Below are 24,145 nucleotides of genomic sequence, written 5' to 3'. Positions count from 1 at the left end.
ATTCTCTGTTTACCGGTTCTTGTAATTATACACCAATTAATTAATGCGTAGGCATCGTAAAGATTAAATTGTTGTGTGTACAGAAAAACTACACTTTTGGGTTTAATGTGAAAATATCCTGTACACTTTAATGCGGCATAAGGGAAATGTGAAATTTTAAAATTGTTTTTTAACAAAAAAATATCTGGAACTACCTAAAATTTCGAAATATCGATGAAAAATAGTTTTTTAAGGTGTCAAAGGTCATACATAGTGGGGTGGCGGAGTGGTTAGCACTTTCGCCTCGCAGCAACAGATGCTAGGTACGAACCCAGCTTGTGGCACTGGGTGGAAACTCGGAACAACTCGTTTTGCGATTTCTCTCCTCATTGTTTAAAGGCCGAGAACAGAGATTCTATTTTCTAGTGCGCGAATTTACAACCCCGCAAAACTGAGCTTGTCGATTTCTTCAGGAGTGACAGCGTGGACAGCTTGACCGACGGCTCAGACCGTTTTTGAGTAAAATATCGATATTGAGCATCACTCAATCTGTCAGAGCTGTCAAGCAAGTTGTCAGAGCTGTCAAGCAAGTTGTCAGAGCTGTCAAGCAAGTTGTCAGAGCTGTCAAGCAAGTTGTCAGAGCTGTCAAGCAAGTTGTCAAAGCTGTCAAGCAAGTTGTCAGAGCTGTCAAGCAAGTTCAGCTAGCTAGGCTAATACCCAAGGCACCACCTTAGGCCTAAGTCATCAAGCGACTTTTGAAGCCTTTAATTTAGGTGGCCGGGTTACAATGCGTAGAGCTGTCAAGCAAGTTGTCAGAGCTGTCAAGCAAGTTGTCAGAGCTGCCAAGCAAGTTGTCAGAGCTGTCAAGCAAGTTGTCAAAGCTGTCAAGCAAGTTGTCAGAGCTGTCAAGCAAGTTGTCAAAGCTGTCAAGCAAGTTGTCAAAGCTGTCAAGCAAGTTGTCAGAGATGTCAATCAATTGTCACTCGTCAAAAAAATAAGTACAGGATGAGAGGGGTGGGAATCAGCTCTCTTCTCGGTCCTTAAAGGGGTATCCCACCAAGTTTTCCGCTTTCCCCTTTCCATAAAAACTTGTAGAGGTTAACGGTAATAGTAAGTGAAGCGAGCTGTTGGCTCGCGTGGCATGAAGGGCTTGCCACCACCCTCCTACGCATTGTGACCCGGCCACATGGCTTTAAAAGTCACTCGATGACTTGGGCCTAGGATGGTGCCAAGGGTATTAGCCTAGCTGATAATTATTATTATTGATAATTACATATTAAACCTTTAACATTACTTCACAATAATGTATTTATTGCATACTTTCATGAATACAAACAAGAAGGGAGGGCTAAGTCATGATATGACTTTTAAGCCACAGCACAGAAATTTTATTTACATTGTCTAAATTGGCTAAATTATTAAAATATTTTCGAACTTTTTATCCAATTTATCAACAAAATGAAATTAACCACATTTCTAGGGATGCAGCGATATATATTTTTCTAATATCGTTATCGGCCAATATCGGCTTATGCGAAGCCGATATTGGCCGATACTGCATGGTATTAGAAATATATTTTCCAAAAAACATTTAAAAATAAGAAAATTCTTGATCAACTAACTAATTAAAATATTTGATTTGATTGGCCGCGCCACGTACGCCAGACTTCAGAAGCTAGATCATACCTTTTTAGACAAATAAAAACAACTTTATTTGATTTGTGATAGAAAATATGTATCACGTAAAATTAAAAGAAACATATTAGAGGATATGCTCTGGCAAACTTTTTTCATTAAAATTATAATAAAATGGTGTGACAGTGTACTGAAACGTCTTTTACAATGATTTTATGATAGATAATTTTGTTAATATCGGCTGATATTACCGCCGATATTATCGGCCACGAATATCCGATATATCGGTGCATCCTACACATGTATCTACGAAAAACGATTCCCGGGGTTTCGAAATTCGGTTTTCTAGTCTAAATACCAATAACAAGTGGGTAATCCTGAGGTGGAATAACCCGCGATAAATTCGTCACAGCGACGTTAACAATATTTATATCATTTTTAAGGTGTAGTAATTATCCCATATAATAAAATTTCAATTGAGGAAATTTTGATAATTAGACTGTAATATACGATTTTCTGGCCTTGAAAATGTTTTTGCCGAAATTTAACATAAACGGAACGTGAAGGTAGCGTTATTGCGCGCAGACTGTTCACCCCACGCGTTTCCCGTTCAGGTTTTCCAGCGTGGGCTTAACCTGACTAATGGAACTTTTTTCAATTACGTGAATAATATTGACGATGTTTCCAATATTTCAAGGCCACACGACTTAATTTTATACAACTAGCCAGAAGAACTTATTAAAAAAACAGAACGATTTCTCAATAGGGTCTCGGTTGATCTTACATTTATGAATGTTAATTAAAGTCCAAGGTTCGTAAAAATGCTTGCCGCACTATTAAAGTCTATGAATAGATGTGTTAAAACTTCAATTAACATGACGGTAATTATGGCATAGACCATGTTGTTACGGATTGAATTTTCGAATTTAAAAACGGAATAATTTAATTATAATATTTTACAATTTTTAATTGATATAGTTAAAATTTAATTTATACAGTGGCAATGAATTAATGTAAACAGAACGATTCTAATGATCGGCGTTTGAAATTCTGGTTCAGATAACGATCTGATCAAAAACATTAAATTTTAATTTTCCCAAATCTTACATCCTCTTCAGACGAAGGTAATATTAAAATGGCGTCTTTATAAGAATATATTTGTCTATTGCTCAATAAAATCTTTTAATGTTCAATAGTCGACTATGTTATTATAAAGCTATAATACGCACAAGTCTTGAACGTCCAACTTAATATTAAAAATGGCGTCTTTATAAGAATATATTCGTCTATTGCTCAATAAAAACCTTTGATTGTTCAATAGTCGACTATGTTCTTATAAAGCTATAATATGCACAACCCTTAAACGACTTAATATGAAAATGGCAGTTTACTTTAAACTATCATTTCTAACTATAGCCAGAAAAAGATAAAATATAATTTAGAGATAAGTTACTTATGGAAAATATGATTTATAAATAATTTGATATCCCTCTGTCATGTAATTTTTCCATTTTATTGCGTTCAGCGGAGTAATTATCACGAGATGAAAAATATCTTTCATGGAAACTGTTTAATATTAATTTATTATGGCCTAGTTCGATACTTCCGTGATACGAGATGAATCATTTACTTCTGCTATAACCTATAATATTATTAGCATAATATGAACTCGACATTTTCTGAAAGTGAAGTGTACTTTCCATTTGGCGGAAAACTCCAAGATGAATTGACGGGTTAAAAAGAAATCAATAAACTAGCTAGTTCTCTAAACCCTCACCAGGCGACACTATTTATACTTAGGCCCCAAGTCATCTAGCGACTTTTAATGCAATAATTAATTAATCGCGTAGGAGGGTGGTGGAAAGTCCTTACGGAAATGGGAAACCGAAAAACTCGGGGTTAATTCCCCTTTAACCTATGGGGAGATAATTTACCAACTCAGTGTGGAAATAGTTTTACCGAGTTTTTAGCCAGTGCTACAAGTTGGGACCAAGAATCCATACCTCTACTTGGAATGCTTATCGCGGCAGATTTTCGTCTCGATGTGGCTGCCGGTTTCTTTGACGTCACTATGTTAACTTAACAAATAACAACGTGAGTGGGGGATTTTTTCTCTCGTAGGCGGGGCCAAAGCCGTCAGAGTGATCTTACCAAACGCGATACGGCAGGATAAGCATTCTAAGTAGAGGTATGGATTCCTGATAGTAGTGATAAAGTGTTGGGCTAATTTCGATTTGAGACGATATTTGTGTAATGCTTCAGTGTCCCTTTTTTATTAATTCGAAATATTAGGTTGTTTAACTTACCCTACTTACTTAAAACAGGATATTTAAACTACGAATTTTTGTAACAAGGCTTAAAGGAACCATCTTTGCAGCCAAAAACTTTTTCAAACATTCCTAGTAGAGGTATGGATTCCCCTGCCCGTCTAGCTGAGAGTCGAAAGTGCTAACCACTCCACCACCGGAGTAACATACGGTTCAAAAGAGCTCCCATGCCCACTTTTGGTTTTATAAGGGTTTTTCAATCACAAGGGGCTTATAAGAACTTACCACTCCCCACCAGAGGGCGTCGGCGTAGCTGTTGAAGCCGTTCTCGGTGTTCTGATGAATTTCTTCGTCTTTTTCGGCCAGGTACATAAAGTAGGAAGAAAATATAAGCCCCAGAAATCCGATGTACAGTGTTGTTATCAACTCCTTTAAAAATAAAAACACAATTATTAAGACAATTATCATTCCGAATCACTGTGCAAATCCTTTTAAGTACTTAGTCTTTCAACTATATAATAAGTGTAAAATAATTAGAACTTAAAATTTATAAAACTACTTATGTTACCAAAAAATATTTTTATTGTTTTTTCTCTCAATTTTCTTCCCATATTTTATTTTATCTCCCAATTTTCTTCCTATATTTTCCTTTCTTCGCCCAATTTTCTTCCCATATTTTATTTTATCTCCCAATTTTCTTCCTATATTTTCCTTTCTTCGCCCAATTTTCTTCCCATATTTTATTTTATCTCCCAATTTTCTTCCTATATTTTCCTTTCTTCGCCCAATTTTCTTCCCATATTTTATTTTATCTCCCAATTTTCTTCCTATATTTTCCTTTCTTCGCCCAATTTTCTTCCTATATTTTCTCCCCCCCTAATTGTCATCATATACTTTCCTATATTTCACTGATAAATTAACTTTAAACGATTTTAAAATATTCTGTGGTCACCCTGCTATTTGATAACGATAATAAATTCCCTGACTTTTAGAACCATATTAAAATTCCCTGAAGAATTCCAGGCAACCCTGCACAAGCTAAGATCTTGCTGCGAGGACATAGTGCTTACCACTCCGCCACCCCACCTTTTCAATGGACGCCGCTTCAACCAAAGTTTCTAAGTATCCAAGTATAGACTGGGAGGACGTGGAATAGAGGATGTGAAATCTTACCTGCCGATGGACGAACACGACGGAGCCAAGTAGCCTCCACGTACCGCCTTGACGATCCACGTGCAGCATTCGAAGAATTTGAAGAAACCTAATACCCCTGTTTGGAAAGGACCAAATATTATTATTGTTCTTTATTAAAAGGTTCCACCTAGGAGCAACAAACACAGCACCCCACTCAAGGAGAACGCAACCCATCAAAAGTCGTGCATTTTCTTTCGTACAATTTTCATTGGTTAGACGCATTATCGCCTGCTGCCGTCGGAAGGGGGAAATTCAGAAATTGTCTCCCCCCTTTCCGTAAAACGTTCACCGTAAAGGCTAGACCAATGAAATTTGTACACAACCCTGCGTTAGCGTGTTTAAAGGCTAGCCACCTTCTCCTCGCGTTTGTTGCTCCTAGGTGCCACCAGCCACGTAACCCGAGACGAACACACTATCTCTAAGAGTAAGAATTTTATTTTTAATATGCGCCACTAATGGAAAATGGCACGGCAGACCATCGCTGATATCCCCAGCTTTCAGTTTACATAGAGCCACCTAGCGGCCAACGTGAGAAGCCCACTTATAAAGTTTACGAATTTTCGTCTACTAAGCAGTCCTTTTAGGTTTTAAATGGAAATTGTCATCTTAGCAGACGAAAATTCAGCAGCTAATGAACTTCTCTCGTTCACCCGCTAGGTGGCTCTATGTAAACTGAACTGTGATGCGAGAATGTGACCTCAGAAGTTAGATAAAATAATATGATAGAATGTCTACAAACCTAATGGCAGACGTTGCAAATACTTGTCCATTTCTGCCCACTGTCAGAACTACAACGGACGCTAATACAACTATTAAATCTGTATTGAAAAGATATATCAGTTAAGTTTATTTATCTTAGGTTATTTCATTTGAAAGTCGCGAATCGAGACATAGTCACACTAGACTTGAAAGTGGTGGCTCGACGTGAAGAAGCTCTTTTTTTCAATAGATGTCGCTAGCGTCAAAATCAAAAAGGCGGTACTAATAGGTACCCCTCGCGTTGATTGGATCGTTTGTAAAGTGGTCAATTTTATAAATTACAGCAATTATAAACAATATTTTTACACGGGATATATATTTTGGTTAAAGTCCACTAAATAGAGTATAAGCTGTCTAACTATAATGCTCTACAACGGCTCTCTGACGACGTTATCATTTGGATATTTTGAATTTTCGCTTACACGGGATATATAATTTAGGTTAAAGTCCACTAAATAGAGTATACGTTGTCTAACCACGGACTGTAAATTTTAGAGGACGAGTAAAGCGTTGCCTTCCCCTGTAGAATTTTGGTTTCCCCGTGCATCAATCACTTTGAAATAGAGAGAGAGAGTCCGTCAAGGTCATTTGTACCAGGCATAGAGCTAGTTCCCCCCCCCCCTCACGCATGTTATCTGGAAATCTGGCCGACCGAAATACAAGCGCTTTAGTTTATGACCTTGAGCGACTTCCGTCAGCCTGATCGGTGAACGGGGCGAAAAATAACTCGGGAATACCGGTCCTCTAAAATTTACAGTCCGTGGTCTACCTATGATACTCTACAATGAATCTCTGGCGACGTTATCATTTGGCTAAATTATGAAATTTAGCTTCCTTGCCATAAATAGGTGGCACCACGCTCTCCAGTAAAGTAGCGTTTTTCAAAGAATCGCATAGATTAATAGCCATCTCTAATAACAGGGTTATTATCATAATTCAGGTGGCAATGATAAAGCCGCCACTTGCTTTAAAACCATGTTAAAGTCGATTTAAATTCAAGTTTTAATAACATTGAAAAATTGTTACGGTCTACATCAGTGGTTTTCATCCTTCACTTTCCGCGGAACCCTTCGCTATAAGAAATTAAATCCACGAAACCCCTTAAATTTTAGGAATTAAATAATATCCCGGGGGTCGCTGGGCAAAGCAAATAAAAATAAATTATTATTTTTATAAAAAATTAATAATTATTTATAATAATAATTTATTATTTTTATAAAAAATTAATAATTATTTATAATATTAATTTATTACTTTTATAAAAATATAATAATTATTTATTATTTTTATAAAAAATTAATAATTATTTATAATAATTATTTATTATTCTTATAAAAAATTAATAATTATTTATAATAATTATTTATTATTCTTATAAAAAATTAATAATTATTTATAATAATTATTTATTATTCTTATAAAAAATTAATAATTATTTATAATAATAATTTATTATTTTTACAAAAAATAAATTATTATTTATGATAATAATTTATTTATAAAAAAATAAATTATTATTTATGATAATAATTTAAATATAAAAAAAATAAATTATTATTTATGATAATAATTTATTTATAAAAAAATAAATTATTATTTATAAACAAATCTGCAGAATAATCAATTTATTAATTAAAACCACACAAATATGAAGTAGAGTAGGCTAGATTATAAATTTGTAGAGTTCGTCGTTTGTATAAAAATTAACCACTTATTTAATTTTTATCCATATACTACAATTATCCAAAAATATAAATTATTTTTCGCATGTTAAATAAACAGTTAACCAAAATATTTACGATTAATCAAAATTTTGTCAGTTAATTTATCTGTTACGCAGAGCTTTATAAATTTGTTATTCGGGTTTTTACACTATATATATTTTTTGAAATGTGTCCGCGGAACCCCTGGAGCCATCTAGCGGAACTAGATTGTATTAATTCTACTACGTTGAAACCATTTTTAGCGTTGCTCTGCCAATCCCCTTCACGCCCCCAGGGCGGTCTTAAGGCATAGGCTAAATGGGCTACAGCCCAGGGCCCCCAGCCAGTTTTGGGGGCCCGGAAAGGCCGGCCATAGAGCTTCTACTCTAGGGATAAGAGTTTAGTTGATGCTCATTTAATATTGTGTATCTTTTAGTTACGTCTAAAGTAATTTGACTCATCGCCACATCGCGTATCATACGGTACCAACAATTTCTAAAACCTAACAACGAGTCACTGTCAGTAAAACTCTTATTTTCAGTAGGCCTATGTTATACTTTTGAAATTAAAAGTTTTGGGTTGATTATTGTGTAGTTGAATTTAGACAACGGACATACAAAGGCTGACCGTTGGGGATTGCAAAGGTCTTAAGAAATAATTTAGCCCAGGGCCCCAAAAAGTCTTAAGACGGGCCTGCACGCCCCAACAGTAAACTGCCTGTATCTCATTGGTTCCCTAGCACTGACGTCTTCCTACGTGTTTGAAGCACTCAAGGTTTGCCTCCCCCCTTTCTCGTGAATCATTTCACCATAATCCTTGAAATAACAACATTCTTGAATAGGTATAAAACAAAATCCAATAAATGAGTATTACGACCACATAATACTAAACGATGGATGATCTCCCGAAATTTTATTATGAAAAGGCCCCTGTTATTAGAGATGGCCATGAATCTATCAAATTCTTTGAAAAACGCGACTTTACTGGAGAGCGTGTTGCGAGGGGTCGGACATTCCCAAAAAAGCGTTCGGGATTTCGAAATCTTTAGCCTATAGGGATTTCGCGATTTCGTCAGATATTTCGTGATTTCGTCAGATATTTCGCGATTTCGTCAGATATTTCGCGATTTCGTCAGATATTTCGTGATTTCGTCAGATATTTCGCGATTTCGTCAGAGATTTCGCGATTTTGTCAGATTTCGCGATTTTGTCAGATTTCGCGATTTTGTCAGATTTCGCGATTTTGTCAGATTTCGCGATTTTGTCAGATTTCACGATTTCGTCAGATATTTCGCGATTTCGTCAGATATTTCGTGATTTCGTCAGATATTTCGCGATTTCGTCAGATATTTCGTGATTTCGTCAGATATTTCGCGATTTCGTCAGAGATTTCGCGATTTTGTTAGAGATTTCGCGATTTTGTCAGATTTCGCGATTTCGTCAGAGATTTCGCGATTTTGTTAGAGATTTCGCGATTTTGTCAGATTTCGCGATTTTGTCAGATTTCGCGATTTTGTCAGATTTCGCGATTTTGTCAGAGATTTCGCGATTTTGTCAGATTTCACGATTTCGTCAGTTATTTCGCGATTTCGTCAGATATTTCGTGATTTCGTCAGATATTTCGCGATTTCATCAGATATTTCGCGATTTCGTCAGATATTTCGTGATTTCGTCAGATATTTCGCGATTTCGTCAGAGATTTCGCGATTTTGTCAGATTTCGCGATTTATTCAGATATTTCGCGATTTCGTCAGAGATTTCGCTATTTCTGTCAAAAACTGCGCGATTTTGTGATTTCTTCAGATATTTCGTGATTTCGTCAGATATTTCGCGATTTCGTCAGATATTTCGTGATTTCGTCAGATATTTCGTGATTTCGTCAGATATTTCGCGATTTCGTCAGAGATTTCGCGATTTTGTCAGATTTCGCGATTTTGTCAGATTTCGCGATTTTGTCAGAGATTTCGCGATTTTGTCAGATATTTCGCGATTTCGTCAGATATTTCGTGATTTCGTCAGATATTTCGCGATTTCGTCAGATATTTCGCGATTTCGTCAGATATTTCGTGATTTCGTCAGATATTTCGCGATTTCGTCAGAGATTTCGCGATTTTGTTAGAGATTTCGCGATTTTGTCAGATTTCGCGATTTCGTCAGAGATTTCGCGATTTTGTCAGAGATTTCGCGATTTTGTCAGATTTCGCGATTTTGTCAGATTTCGCGATTTTGTCAGATTTCGCGATTTTGTCAGATTTCGCGATTTTGTCAGAGATTTCGCGATTTTGTCAGATTTCACGATTTCGTCAGTTATTTCGCGATTTCGTCAGATATTTCGTGATTTCGTCAGATATTTCGCGATTTCATCAGATATTTCGCGATTTCGTCAGATATTTCGTGATTTCGTCAGATATTTCGCGATTTCGTCAGAGATTTCGCGATTTTGTCAGATTTCGCGATTTTGTCAGATTTCGCGATTTTGTCAGATTTCGCGATTTTGTCAGAGATTTCGCGATTTTGTCAGATTTCGCGATTTATTCAGATATTTCGCGATTTCGTCAGAGATTTCGCTATTTCTGTCAAAAACTGCGCGATTTTGTGATTTCTTCAGATATTTCGCGATTTCGTCAGATTTCGCGATTTCGTCAAAAGGTAAAAGTAAACGGTGTTGGTCCATTTGATCGAAAAATATGTGATCGACAGTCGATCATTATACGTTGCAATTGATCGAAATTCAATTTGATCGAATCCCATTTGTCATTTGTTTCATAAGATCGAACGTTCAAATGATCGAATACTATTTGATCGAATTCAAAAGTATTTATAGTACCAGTTGGTATGTTTTTATTTTACCGAATGTCAATATGAAGTGCAGAAGGAATAATGATGGAATAATTCATTGCTTAAGTGCAGAAGGAATAATGATGGAATAATTCATTGCTTAAGTGCGCGTATGCCGTTGTATACGAGGGGTCTGACCACGTTCACGGCCCTTCTATTGCTAAAAATTAGGTACAGAGTTCGTTTTTTTAATAGGTCTTTCTATTAATTATGTCCGAGAGAATATTTTGTTTTCTACGTCACTGCGCTCAGGTTTTTTTTTCTGTATATTATTTTTTGAATTTTTGTTGTTTTTTAGTTGTATTATAAATATAGCGGAGAATAGTTTGAATCTGTGTTGTTTGTTTTAGTTTCTTATTATGGAGAAGTACTATGGTTATTTTTCTTTAGTACAGTTTAAAGAAATAATTGTTATTCATAGTCTACTGTATCTCATTCTGACTAGATGTTGCCTTTTCAATTTACTCCCAAAAACTAGTAGTTTTACCCTACAGTAGCTTTCGATCAAATTTCGTTCGATCAAATGCCATTCGATCAAATGGAAATTCGATCAAATGGGACCCGTTCGATCATTTGGGAATCGATCAAATAGACTCAAACCAAGTAAACATACGAGACTTATGTTTTCTTTAACTATCCAAAACAAAAGTTAGTTTATTTTTTAACTATATATGCGTCAAAACATGATTGTGGGAGAGGGCTCTGAATCTGAACTCTAAATTGACATCTCAAAATGTCGAGATACGAGCCTATTGTTTAAGGGCCCCACGGGCGTTTGAAAAATCCACCCGAAAATCGGGTAGCAGACGACGTTTCGTAGCAAAGTCCGCAATTCGCGCGCGAAACTGACGAAATTCAAAAGCTGGTGGGTCCCTTTAATAGCTTCAATTGTAACTAGCTTAATATATACATTATACACCAAAATTAATGTAAAGAAAAATTAATTTAATATTTATTACTATAAAAATAAATTAAATTGCGTATTCGTATACCTAGGAGTTTTGAGGTGTATTTTGAAAATGAATATATTAATAATAAATTAAAATTATAAATATAAAAATAGATATTTAATAAAACAGGTACATGTAAGGCTTAAACCAAACCTTTTACAGGGTGGTTCGCGTCATAGACATATGCAATAAAATAGACCCCCGGCGAATAGGCTAAGCCTAACAATAAACATGCATGCAAGAACTAGCAGTCGTGAGGTAAATTCAGTAAAAAGCGCCACCTGAAATAACAATACTGATGGCTAAAAACAACATACGAAAAAGAACAAGCGCGGAATTAAAGAGACGCAAAAAGGTTTGGTATTTACAAGTGCTGAAATTGTCAAAAGTTGCGCGTTTTCGCATTTCCGAAATTAAAAATTAGGCACAAACGAATCTTTTCATAGGTAGGAGTAATTTTAAACGCACTCTCGCAAGCTCAAAATTTGTGTTAGCGTCGAGTTCGGGACTACTTATTTTCTTTCAATTTTTTCTATTAGATAGTAGCGGCAATGAGAGTAGCGGAGGTTTCTCTAACTACCCTGTACAGCCAAAGGTAGCGGAGAGAGGATTTTCCGCCCCCTGGAGTGACTTATTTCTAACTCTTTGGGGCATAAAGTTCATTCCTTTCCACATATACTTTTACTCTAAGGTTCGACTTTCACAATAAAGATTGAAATGAGATTGGAATAGCTCGTAGCACCAAAAGTAAATAGGGGGAGAAAGTCTATCACTGCCTTCAGATTTTACCTTCCACCATGCTTGACACCCTTTTTAAAGATATTTCTAACCAATAAGGATAGCGCATTACGCGCGAAGTAGTGCATTTGTGGTATTCCGGTCCACGCTCAAGATGAAAATTTTCAATTTTATTCCCTGGCAACCATGTCACCGCCTCGCGATTTCAAATAGTCTCTCTGTCAAACGCTGACCATTATTTCCTTCGATAACGGTTGATTTTAATTAATAATTACTATACCAATTGTAGAATAAACGAAAAAAGCTCTTAGCGTCGAAGCTATTATTTCGGTTAAACTTGCAAATTGTTAGGCCTTAACATCGTAGATTTACCAATTAGTCCCGATCTCCGCTCTTAGATGGCGCCACGCTCTCCACGATTTAAGTGAGCGTTATTCTAGTTACGGTTTATTTCTTTTCAAAAGTCGTGTTATTATTTTTAAAATGTCGCATTTTAGTTTCTATCATATATCTACTTTATTTAGGAACTAAATTAACCAAATTATCGAAAGCAAAAGTTTAATATTCACGTATTTTATAGAGAACTATTTTTCATCGTTTCGGAGTACAACCGATACCTTTGTGTCCCTGTAAAGAGGCGAGGGGGAAGTCATTTCCGAAGCCCAAAACTTTTACCCCTCAAATAAGACGTCGCGACGTGCGGTTAGACCCAAGTGCCAGACTTTCTCCCCCTATTTACTTTTGGTAGCACGCGTCGTGATAGACTACATCGCCATCTCTTTTTAATCAAAGAACTAAAAGCTACCTATGTGAGAATATTTATATTATTATTGATAGGCCTATAATTGTTTTAAACTATAGATTCTTTTCGGGAGATTATTCGTGGTGGAATTCATTGCTTGACTACCTGGGGAAGGGACCCGTCAGGGGAAAGAATTTTCAATAGTGGAGGCATAGGTAGTACGGCCGTGGCGGCCGCCACATGGGAGATTGTAAAGTGGGGGATGATAGTGATACGCTCGTAAAAGAGTGTGTCCCTTCTCTAAACCCGAAACACTCCCAAAATGGATTAGTGCTGTCAACCGTGATAACTGGCATCCATCAGAGAATTATTTTGTTTGAAGTGACCATTTTTTAGACGAGAATATAGAAATATTCGATGAAAAACGGAGACTTGTACCGAACGAAATTCCAACTGAGAATTTATTTCATGTTGAAGTAGAATGAATTATCAAAATTAATTTTATTTCAAGGACAATAACTGCTCAGTTACCTTTGTAATTCTTGTTCATGTTACGAAACCCAAGTTCCGAATTCATTTCGTAACCTACTTTTTAAGCCTCGGTCAAATATTATTTACATTTTAAATTTATATTTTAATATTTATTTTAATTTAATTTTCATTATTTATTTTAAAATAATATAATAATTACAATTTGTCTACCTTTAATTTTCTACGAATTAATATATTTATTGGCAATTAAAATTAAATAGCACTTTAATCAGATTACTAAAGAATCATTTTCTCGACACCCGTGACCTTCGTGAAATCACGTGGGATTATATAATTTCTTATTAAATCTGGTCACCGATAGAAGGCACTTTCCGCAGTTTTTACCTCACGACTGCTAGGTCTTGCTGGCACACGCGCTCCGTGTAAAATTGGGGGTCTATTTTATTTCATATGTCTATGGTTCGCCTAGAGTGTGGCAATCAGATGTACGGAAATTGATAGTTTTAGAAACAAAAATAACATTTTACACCAAACTAAACTTTTATTGTTTCGAAAATTTATCGATTTCTTCAGGGATTCATGATTCGGTTAGAGATTTCGCAATTTCGTTATGAATTCGAAATTTTTTAAGATTTATAAATTTTTCGGGAAGATTTCGTTTTTTTTTTTAATGATTTCGGATTTCATCGTACGATCTCTTCAGATGTGTACGGGATTTTGCACAGGTGTCCGACCCCTCGGCGTGGTGCCATCTATTAATGGCAATGAAAGCTAAAATTTAAAATATCCAAATGGTAACGTCGTCAGAAAGCCATTGCAGAGTGTTATAGACAACTTATACTCTATTTAGTGAACTTTAACCTAATTTATATATCCCGTGTAAAAAATATTGTTTACAATTGCTGTAATTTATGTTATTGAGCAATTTACAAACGAGCCAATCAACGCGAGGGGTACCCATAAGTACCGCCTTTTTGATTTCGACACTAGCGACATCTATTGAAAAAAAGAGCTACTTCACGTCAAGCCGCCACTTGCTTTAATTAGTCGCCGTGGAGAAAATTCGACCATGATGATAAGTCGCATGATGACTTAGGCCTAAGGTGGTGTCTTGGGTATTAGCCTAGCTGATTATTATTATTATTTTAGGTGCGAACGTGTCTGGGGTGTTTCTAATAAAATAAGTTATTTTCATCGTAAAGTTGAGAATATTTTTTTCGACGTAAGTCGAGTTATGTCCGTCGTGTTTGAAGAGCTCATACCTATGATGGAGATGGGTTTCCGGGCGAACCTCATCCGCCCCCAGAAACCCATGTACTTGCTGCGGCAGCCAGCCGCCCATAATCGAATGCCGTACTCCACCCCGAAAAAGACCACTAAAAATGTTTCCTGCAAAAACGGAAATAGAAAACGAAAGTCAATTTCACATCAAAGAGAAATACGGACACCCTGCCAAGCAATCTAAATGGACGCGCTATTTTTAGAACTATGTGGCTGATGAAACGAGCCTAACACAGCCATAGCAGAGGTACTAAATAACCCAATATATCTATTTCAAAAATTGAATCAGAAGTAAAATGATTGAGCATCGAAGTTATTACACGCTACTATTCCCATAATATCATATACAGTGTGTTTCAAAAGGTTATGCGAAAATTTGAAGGAGTTGAAGGGGGTGAGTTGAGAAGAATGCCTGTTTTTTCCCTTTTTTCCAACGATGAGTTAAAAGTAGGGCTGTGCGAGTACTTTTTTGAGGGCGAGTACTCGAACTCGACCTCGAAAAGGTAATTGGAGAATACTCGTCGATTACCGAGTACCAAAAAAATTGCATATTCGGGTACCCGATTACTCGAATAAGCTGTTCTCCTCACTCGTCGAGTATTAGTTTTTTCTATCCTCGTTGCTTCAAAGTTCAAAGAGGCAATAAACGGTACCTACAAAGCATTGAAAGTTACTTTATACTCCTTTTAAATTTAATTTCATAATTAATTGAATAAAACCAGCCCTTAATCAAGTACTCGATAACCCGACTCGTTAAAAATAATACTCTAGGTTTTTTTTAGTTACTCGACTCCAATAAGGGAAATTTTCCCCTTAATCAAGTACTCGATTACCTAAAACCACTACTCGCACAGCCCTAGTTAAAAGAGCGCCAGAGAGCTTCAAAGTGTGGCCTACTAGCCCCTGGAAGTAGGCTGCAACAGGCGCAAAACCAAGCAGAAGGGACTTTAAATACTGTTTAAGTTTACTTATTTACGCTAGTTACCTCGATTTGTTTACAAAATCCTTTTTTACCTATCACACGAACCCAAACCTTAATGTTCCCGTTTCCTTGCTGCTTGGTTTTTGGGCTTGTTGCAGCCTACTTGCAGGGGCTAGTAGGCTACACTTTGAAGCTCTCTGGCGCTCTTTTAACTCATCGTAGGAAAATGGGGAAAAACAGGCATTTCTTACGAGTAAAGCATCCACCTAAGTATTGATTTATACTTAGGGAGAATGATTAAGAATGATAAGATGACGTCAACGGCGTGTGTTTCAATCGAGTCGGAACACGTGAGTCTTAAAGAACCAATTTGATTTAGTTTAGGGTGAAGGAACTTACTCTTCGAGCATGCAGGCGATTGGTTGCAACGCTCAAAATCATTTTAACCCGCTCATTCTCCCTAAGAATAAATACATTCTAAGATTTAAAAATGAAACGCGTAGTACGTTAGGAATCTGTTCCATTGCGCCGAATCCCATTCGACCGAAAAAGCCGCACTTTGGCGGATTTAGGATTCGGTTTTATCCGTTTCAGCATCTGTCAGAACAGCATGCAGTGTTACCTAACCTAACCTCACCTCACCTAACCTAACCTAAAAAATCAAAAGGAGTAGAAAGAAAAACTATTTTTTTGCGGTCGCTCAATTGTGAATATTGCGTCGGTCGATTAGAAAAATACAAAATCCGCCTTTGGGCTAATTTCATTAAAAACATTGTCGGAATTCGGTCTAATGGGAATTCGGTCGAATGGGATTCGGCGCCATGGGAAGATACCGTACGTTAGCAGTCTCAACACAACTATTATTACATCTAACGACGTAAATTGTAAATTATAAACTGCTTATGTACAATTACTTTTTTTTGTAAAATAGAGCTAATACCCAAGGCACCACCTTCGACCACATAAGCAATGTTGCTTGCGCGTGATCACGTAACAGGTGGCCGGGTTACAATGCGTAGGAGGGTGGTGGCAAGCCCTTCGTGCCACGCGAGCCAACATCTCCCTACACTAACTATTACCGTTAACCTCAGCGAGTTTTTATGGGTAGGGGAAACCGAAGATCTCGGTGGAAAACCCCTTTAACCAGTGGGGAGAGAACTTGCAAACTCTACGCGGAAGGAGTGGTTCCGGATTTTCACCCAGTGCCACTAGCTGGGATCGAACCCGGCTCCTCTTGCTGCGAGGCTAAAGTGCTAACCACTCAGCCACCATATATGGTTCTATATATCATAAACCAATAGTTTAAAACGTATTTATCCCTACGATAATTTTTCATTCTAAAAGTAATTCGACATGCGAGCTAAAAAGTTACGATAAAACGGTAAATGAGGGTTTCAATAAGATTTAGCTTGAATGTCAGCATTTGGCACTAACAATGTAAGTTTGAGATTCCCAGAAACCCGGCGAATGTCACGATTTCTGTCATTGTGCATAAGTTTCTCTGACGTTTCGGTTTTTTACAATAAATGTATTTTTATATATAACCATGTTCATGTATTCTTTAATTGATTCACAGCATTTTTTAATCACCTTTTAGTTATTTAAAAACTTTGACGAACCAACTCAAAACCATTCATTTTGAACAATGATTACATCAATTTTTTTAAAAGAATGGCTACCAAGGGGTTGGTTTTACTTTGTTAATTTGGCAATGATTTAAAAACGGTTTAGAGCACATTTCCAATTTAGACCCTTAAAGGCCTAGGTATTCTTCTGCCTGTCACCCTATAAATTTACTTTCCTGCCAAACAAATACCCTAGTGGTAGGCCAACGTGTTCCGCGGTTGGCCTACCACCAGGGTATTTGTTTGGTGGGAAGTAAACTTAAACGGTGACAGGCAGGAGAAAACCTAGGCCTTTAAGTATTTGGTGAAAATTATTTAAAATTGGCGGTTTTATGTCACACTTTAGCCATTGCTTTTGATTCTTTTATCTCATTTTATTTGTTACAGTTTCATTACATCTAAATAAGTAAAAACTTTTCATTTTAAATTTTATTATTTTGCGGCGCACGTACGATTGAACCTGAATTAATGGCTTTAAAAGTCGCTTGATAGGCAGTAAGTGGTACCTAGCTGATTATTATACATTATAAATTATTATTTGAGCGTTACTCCAACAATACGGCGCTATATTGACGGAGTCCTTACGTCATCTGGTGAGAGAAAACGTGACTAAACATTCACAGAGTTTTTCCCTTAAAGGGCCTCAATAGGTTTAGAATTTTCTGGACGTTTCTACCCTCAGAGCTGGAAACATTCTGACATTATATTTGTACAATCCGCCGTTGCGTGTGCATTTCTGCGGAAAATGACGTTAAAAAATTGATAACCTAACTTAATCTTGAAGTGTAGTCGTAGGTATTATTCGCGCAAAAACATATGGAAACCCTCATTGTACAGTTCTACAAAAATAATGATAAATCTCACCATCCAAAAGAGTGTTTCAGTGGAAAAATCTTTGTATTCATCGATTGTAGAAAGGACACTCAAAATTAAGCAAATGAGAACCACTAAAAAACTTAAAACAACAAAAATATCTGTTAAAATACACTCTTTTATATCCTTATTTGTGAGAGCTGCCATTTTATTACTGGTCTGATTTCAAATAGTGCATGCAAGGCCGCTTCACGCGGTCGAGTGCACGCGACGTCTCGAGCTGATGAGCACGTGCAGGCGCCCTTGCCTGTACTATTTCAAATTAGGCCTGTATTGAAATGGCCGACTCCGAAAAAGAGTGTACAGCGTATTGTAATTCAAAACGTTCGGAAGAAAAGGCTAAACAACAAATTTATTTTATGATTTGAAACGGTTCAATATGTACCTAAATATTTAAGATAACTCGACATAAATTCTGAATTTGACCTGTCCAATTCAGTATAATATTTAAATAAAATGTTTCACCAAGAATGTATTTATTTATACTCGGGGAGAATGAATATGTCGAGATTAAGTTTAGCGTTTCTCCAATTCCACCCGTTGGGGCCCCCGGTATGCTCCTCCGCTTTAATAAAATCAAATAATACTGCAATCTCATTGGTTCTTAAAAATTACGTTTTTCGACGCGATTAACGCTGCGGCGAGGACGCAAAAAATAAGACCGCCTCCTTTTTCCTCCCCCCTCCTTAGCGTGACGGGGTTAGGGCCTCAACGTGTCCGTCGATAGTCTCGACATATTCATTCTCCCTGAGTATAATAAATACATTCTTGGTTTCACTTAAAATTTAAATTAATTTATATGAAATCGACGCGATTATGTCATTTTCAACTCTCAAAGGCATCAAATTTAAGAATGATTACGTCTAATTTACCTACGGATCAACCAAATATTAAAAAGTAAAATTTAATTACGTTGACTGAGGATAACTATATATATTTAAGGATTTGCTGAATTGCCTTTTTTTTAGTTCAAAAAATCTTTTAATATCGTGTAATTTTTAATTTTAAAGGCCGAGAACAGAGATTCTATTTTCTCGTGCGCGAATTGTGGCCCCGCAAAACTGAACTTGTCAATTTCTTGAGGAGCGATAGCGTGGACAGCTTGACCGACGACTCAGACTGTTCTTGAATTGAACATACATAATGAGCGTCACTCAATCTGTCAGACCTGTCAAGTAAGTTGTCAGAGCTGTCATTCAATCTGTCAGAGATGTCAAACAGTTGTCACTCGTCAAAAAAAAAGTACAGGATGAGAGGGGTGGAAATTCACTCTCTTCTCGGTCTTTAAATTAATTAATTAATATTAAATTGAATCTGTCTGTTTAGAAGTGTAAACATTATTAATGTGCATATAATTTATTTGATATTGCCTGGTTTTAACACTGATATTTATCTAATATTTCCTGGTTTTAACACTGATATTTATCTAATATTTCCTGGTTTTAACACTGATATTTATCTAATATTTCCTGGTTTTAACACTGATATTTATCTGATATTGCCTGGTTTTAACACTGATATTTATCTAATATTTCCTGGTTTTAACACTGATATTTATCTAATATTTCCTGGTTTTAACACTGATATTTATCTGATATTGCCTGGTTTTAACACTGATATTTATCTAATATTTCCTGGTTTTAACACTGATATTTATCTAATATTTCCTGGTTTTAACACTGATATTTATCTAATATTTCCTGGTTTTAACACTGATATTTATCTGATATTGCCTGGTTTTAACACTGATATTTATCTAATATTTCCTGGTTTTAACACTGATATTTATCTGATATTGCCTGGTTTTAACACTGATATTTATCTAATATTTCCTGGTTTTAACACTGATATTTATCTAATATTTCCTGGTTTTAACACTGATATTTATCTGATATTGCCTGGTTTTAACACTGATATTTATCTAATATTTCCTGGTTTTAACACTGATATTTATCTAATATTTCCTGGTTTTAACACTGATATTTATCTAATATTTCCTGGTTTTAACACTGATATTTATCTGATATTGCCTGGTTTTAACACTGATATTTATCTAATATTTCCTGGTTTTAACACTGATATTTATCTGATATTGCCTGGTTTTAACACTGATATTTATCTAATATTTCCTGGTTTTAACACTGATATTTATCTAATATTTCCTGGTTTTAACACTGATATTTATCTGATATTGCCTGGTTTTAACACTGATATTTATCTAATATTTCCTGGTTTTAACACTGATATTTATCTAATATTTCCTGGTTTTAACACTGATATTTATCTAATATTTCCTGGTTTTAACACTGATATTTATCTGATATTGCCTGGTTTTAACACTGATATTTATCTAATATTTCCTGGTTTTAACACTGATATTTATCTGATATTGCCTGGTTTTAACACTGATATTTATCTAATATTTCCTGGTTTTAACACTGATATTTATCTGATATTGCCTGGTTTTAACACTGATATTTATCTAATATTTCCTGGTTTTAACACTGATATTTATCTAATATTTCCTGGTTTTAACACTGATATTTATCTGATATTGCCTGGTTTTAACACTGATATTTATCTAATATTTCCTGGTTTTAACACTGATATTTATCTAATATTTCCTGGTTTTAACACTGATATTTATCTAATATTTCCTGGTTTTAACACTGATATTTATCTGATATTGCCTGGTTTTAACACTGATATTTATCTAATATTTCCTGGTTTTAACACTGATATTTATCTGATATTGCCTGGTTTTAACACTGATATTTATCTAATATTTCCTGGTTTTAACACTGATATTTATCTAATATTTCCTGGTTTTAACACTGATATTTATCTGATATTGCCTGGTTTTAACACTGATATTTATCTAATATTTCCTGGTTTTAACACTGATATTTATCTAATATTTCCTGGTTTTAACACTGATATTTATCTAATATTTCCTGGTTTTAACACTGATATTTATCTGATATTGCCTGGTTTTAACACTGGTATTTATCTAATATTTCCTGGTTTTAACACTGATATTTATCTAATATTTCCTGGTTTTAACACTGGTATTTATCTAATATTTCCTGGTTTTAACACTGATATTTATCTAATATTTCCTGGTTTTAACACTGATATTTATCTGATATTGCCTGGTTTTAACACTGATATTTATCTAATATTTCCTGGTTTTAACACTGATATTTATCTGATATTTCCTGGTTTTAACACTGATATTTATCTAATATTTCCTGGTTTTAACACTGATATTTATCTGATATTGCCTGGTTTTAACACTGATATTTATCTAATATTTCCTGGTTTTAACACTGATATTTATCTGATATTTCCTGGTTTTAACACTGATATTTATCTAATATTTCCTGGTTTTAACACTGATATTTATCTGATATTGCCTGGTTTTAACACTGATATTTATCTAATATTTCCTGGTTTTAACACTGATATTTATCTGATATTTCCTGGTTTTAACACTGATATTTATCTAATATTTCCTGGTTTTAACACTGATATTTATCTGATATTGCCTGGTTTTAACACTGATATTTATCTAATATTTCCTGGTTTTAACACTGATATTTATCTGATATTGCCTGGTTTTAACACTGATATTTATCTAATATTTCCTGGTTTTAACACTGATATTTATCTGATATTTCCTGGTTTTAACACTGATATTTATCTAATATTTCCTGGTTTTAACACTGATATTTATCTGATATTGCCTGGTTTTAACACTGATATTTATCTAATATTTCCTGGTTTTAACACTGATATTTATCTGATATTTCCTGGTTTTAACACTGATATTTATCTAATATTTCCTGGTTTTAACACTGATATTTATCTGATATTTCCTGGTTTTAACACTGATATTTATCTAATATTTCCTGGTTTTAACACTGATATTTATCTGATATTGCCTGGTTTTAACACTGATATTTATCTAATATTTCCTGGTTTTAACACTGATATTTATCTGATATTTCCTGGTTTTAACACTGATATTTATCTAATATTTCCTGGTTTTAACACTGATATTTATCTGATATTGCCTGGTTTTAACACTGATATTTATCTAATATTTCCTGGTTTTAACACTGATATTTATCTGATATTTCCTGGTTTTAACACTGATATTTATCTAATATTTCCTGGTTTTAACACTGATATTTATCTGATATTGCCTGGTTTTAACACTGATATTTATCTAATATTTCCTGGTTTTAACACTGATATTTATCTGATATTTCCTGGTTTTAACACTGATATTTATCTAATATTTCCTGGTTTTAACACTGATATTTATCTGATATTGCCTGGTTTTAACACTGATATTTATCTAATATTTCCTGGTTTTAACACTGATATTTATCTGATATTGCCTGGTTTTAACACTGATATTTATCTAATATTTCCTGGTTTTAACACTGATATTTATCTGATATTTCCTGGTTTAAACACTGATATTTATCTAATATTTCCTGGTTTTAACACTGATATTTATCTGATATTGCCTGGTTTTAACACTGATATTTATCTAATATTTCCTGGTTTTAACACTGATATTTATCTGATATTTCCTGGTTTTAACACTGATATTTATCTAATATTTCCTGGTTTTAACACTGATATTTATCTGATATTTCCTGGTTTTAACACTGATATTTATCTAATATTTCCTGGTTTTAACACTGATATTTATCTGATATTGCCTGGTTTTAACACTGATATTTATCTAATATTTCCTGGTTTTAACACTGATATTTATCTGATATTTCCTGGTTTTAACACTGATATTTATCTAATATTTCCTGGTTTTAACACTGATATTTATCTGATATTGCCTGGTTTTAACACTGATATTTATCTAATATTTCCTGGTTTTAACACTGATATTTATCTGATATTTCCTGGTTTTAACACTGATATTTATCTAATATTTCCTGGTTTTAACACTGATATTTATCTGATATTGCCTGGTTTTAACACTGATATTTATCTAATATTTCCTGGTTTTAACACTGGTATTTATCTAATATTTCCTGGTTTTAACACTGATATTTATCTAATATTTCCTGGTTTTAACACTGATATTTATCTGATATTGCCTGGTTTTAACACTGATATTTATCTAATATTTCCTGGTTTTAACACTGATATTTATCTGATATTGCCTGGTTTTAACACTGATATTTATCTAATATTTCCTGGTTTTAACACTGATATTTATCTGATATTGCCTGGTTTTAACACTGATATTTATCTAATATTTCCTGGTTTTAACACTGATATTTATCTGATATTGCCTGGTTTTAACACTGATATTTATCTAATATTTCCTGGTTTTAACACTGATATTTATCTAATATTTCCTGGTTTTAACACTGGTATTTATCTAATATTTCCTGGTTTTAACACTGATATTTATCTAATATTTCCTGGTTTTAACACTGATATTTATCTGATATTGCCTGGTTTTAACACTGATATTTATCTAATATTTCCTGGTTTTAACACTGATATTTATCTGATATTGCCTGGTTTTAACACTGATATTTATCTAATATTTCCTGGTTTTAACACTGGTATTTATCTAATATTTCCTGGTTTTAACACTGATATTTATCTAATATTTCCTGGTTTTAACACTGATATTTATCTGATATTGCCTGGTTTTAACACTGATATTTATCTAATATTTCCTGGTTTTAACACTGATATTTATCTGATATTGCCTGGTTTTAACACTGATATTTATCTAATATTTCCTGGTTTTAACACTGATATTTATCTGATATTGCCTGGTTTTAACACTGATATTTATCTAATATTTCCTGGTTTTAACACTGATATTTATCTGATATTGCCTGGTTTTAACACTGATATTTATCTAATATTTCCTGGTTTTAACACTGATATTTATCTAATATTTCCTGGTTTTAACACTGGTATTTATCTAATATTTCCTGGTTTTAACACTGATATTTATCTAATATTTCCTGGTTTTAACACTGATATTTATCTGATATTGCCTGGTTTTAACACTGATATTTATCTAATATTTCCTGGTTTTAACACTGATATTTATCTGATATTGCCTGGTTTTAACACTGATATTTATCTA

At 34.5% G+C, this 24,145-nt stretch overlaps 1 protein-coding gene across 2 annotated transcripts in view; it reads right to left on the bottom strand.

The window, feature by feature from the left end:
• Positions 1–24,145, bottom strand: part of LOC149959860 (potassium voltage-gated channel subfamily KQT member 1-like) — an 87,896-nt gene that overhangs the window by 11,204 nt on the left and 52,547 nt on the right. For both annotated transcript variants that reach the window (XM_090166563.1, XM_090166564.1), the window contains exons 4-8: positions 17,989–18,079; positions 14,559–14,685; positions 5,815–5,893; positions 5,055–5,151; positions 4,167–4,310 (exon numbers count right to left, since the gene is read on the bottom strand). In XM_090166563.1, the coding sequence (XP_090022689.1) occupies positions 4,167–4,310; positions 5,055–5,151; positions 5,815–5,893; positions 14,559–14,685; positions 17,989–18,079 (538 nt within the window). The remainder of the gene's footprint in view (positions 1–4,166; positions 4,311–5,054; positions 5,152–5,814; positions 5,894–14,558; positions 14,686–17,988; positions 18,080–24,145) is intronic.

Source organism: Leiobunum rupestre, chromosome 2 (genome assembly GCF_980474605.1).
Source record: "Leiobunum rupestre chromosome 2, qqLeiRupe1.1.hap1, whole genome shotgun sequence".
Classification (NCBI taxonomy): domain Eukaryota; kingdom Metazoa; phylum Arthropoda; class Arachnida; order Opiliones; family Sclerosomatidae; genus Leiobunum; species Leiobunum rupestre.
Note: the sequence above shows the minus strand (reverse complement) of the source record. Positions and strands in the feature narration are given on the sequence as shown.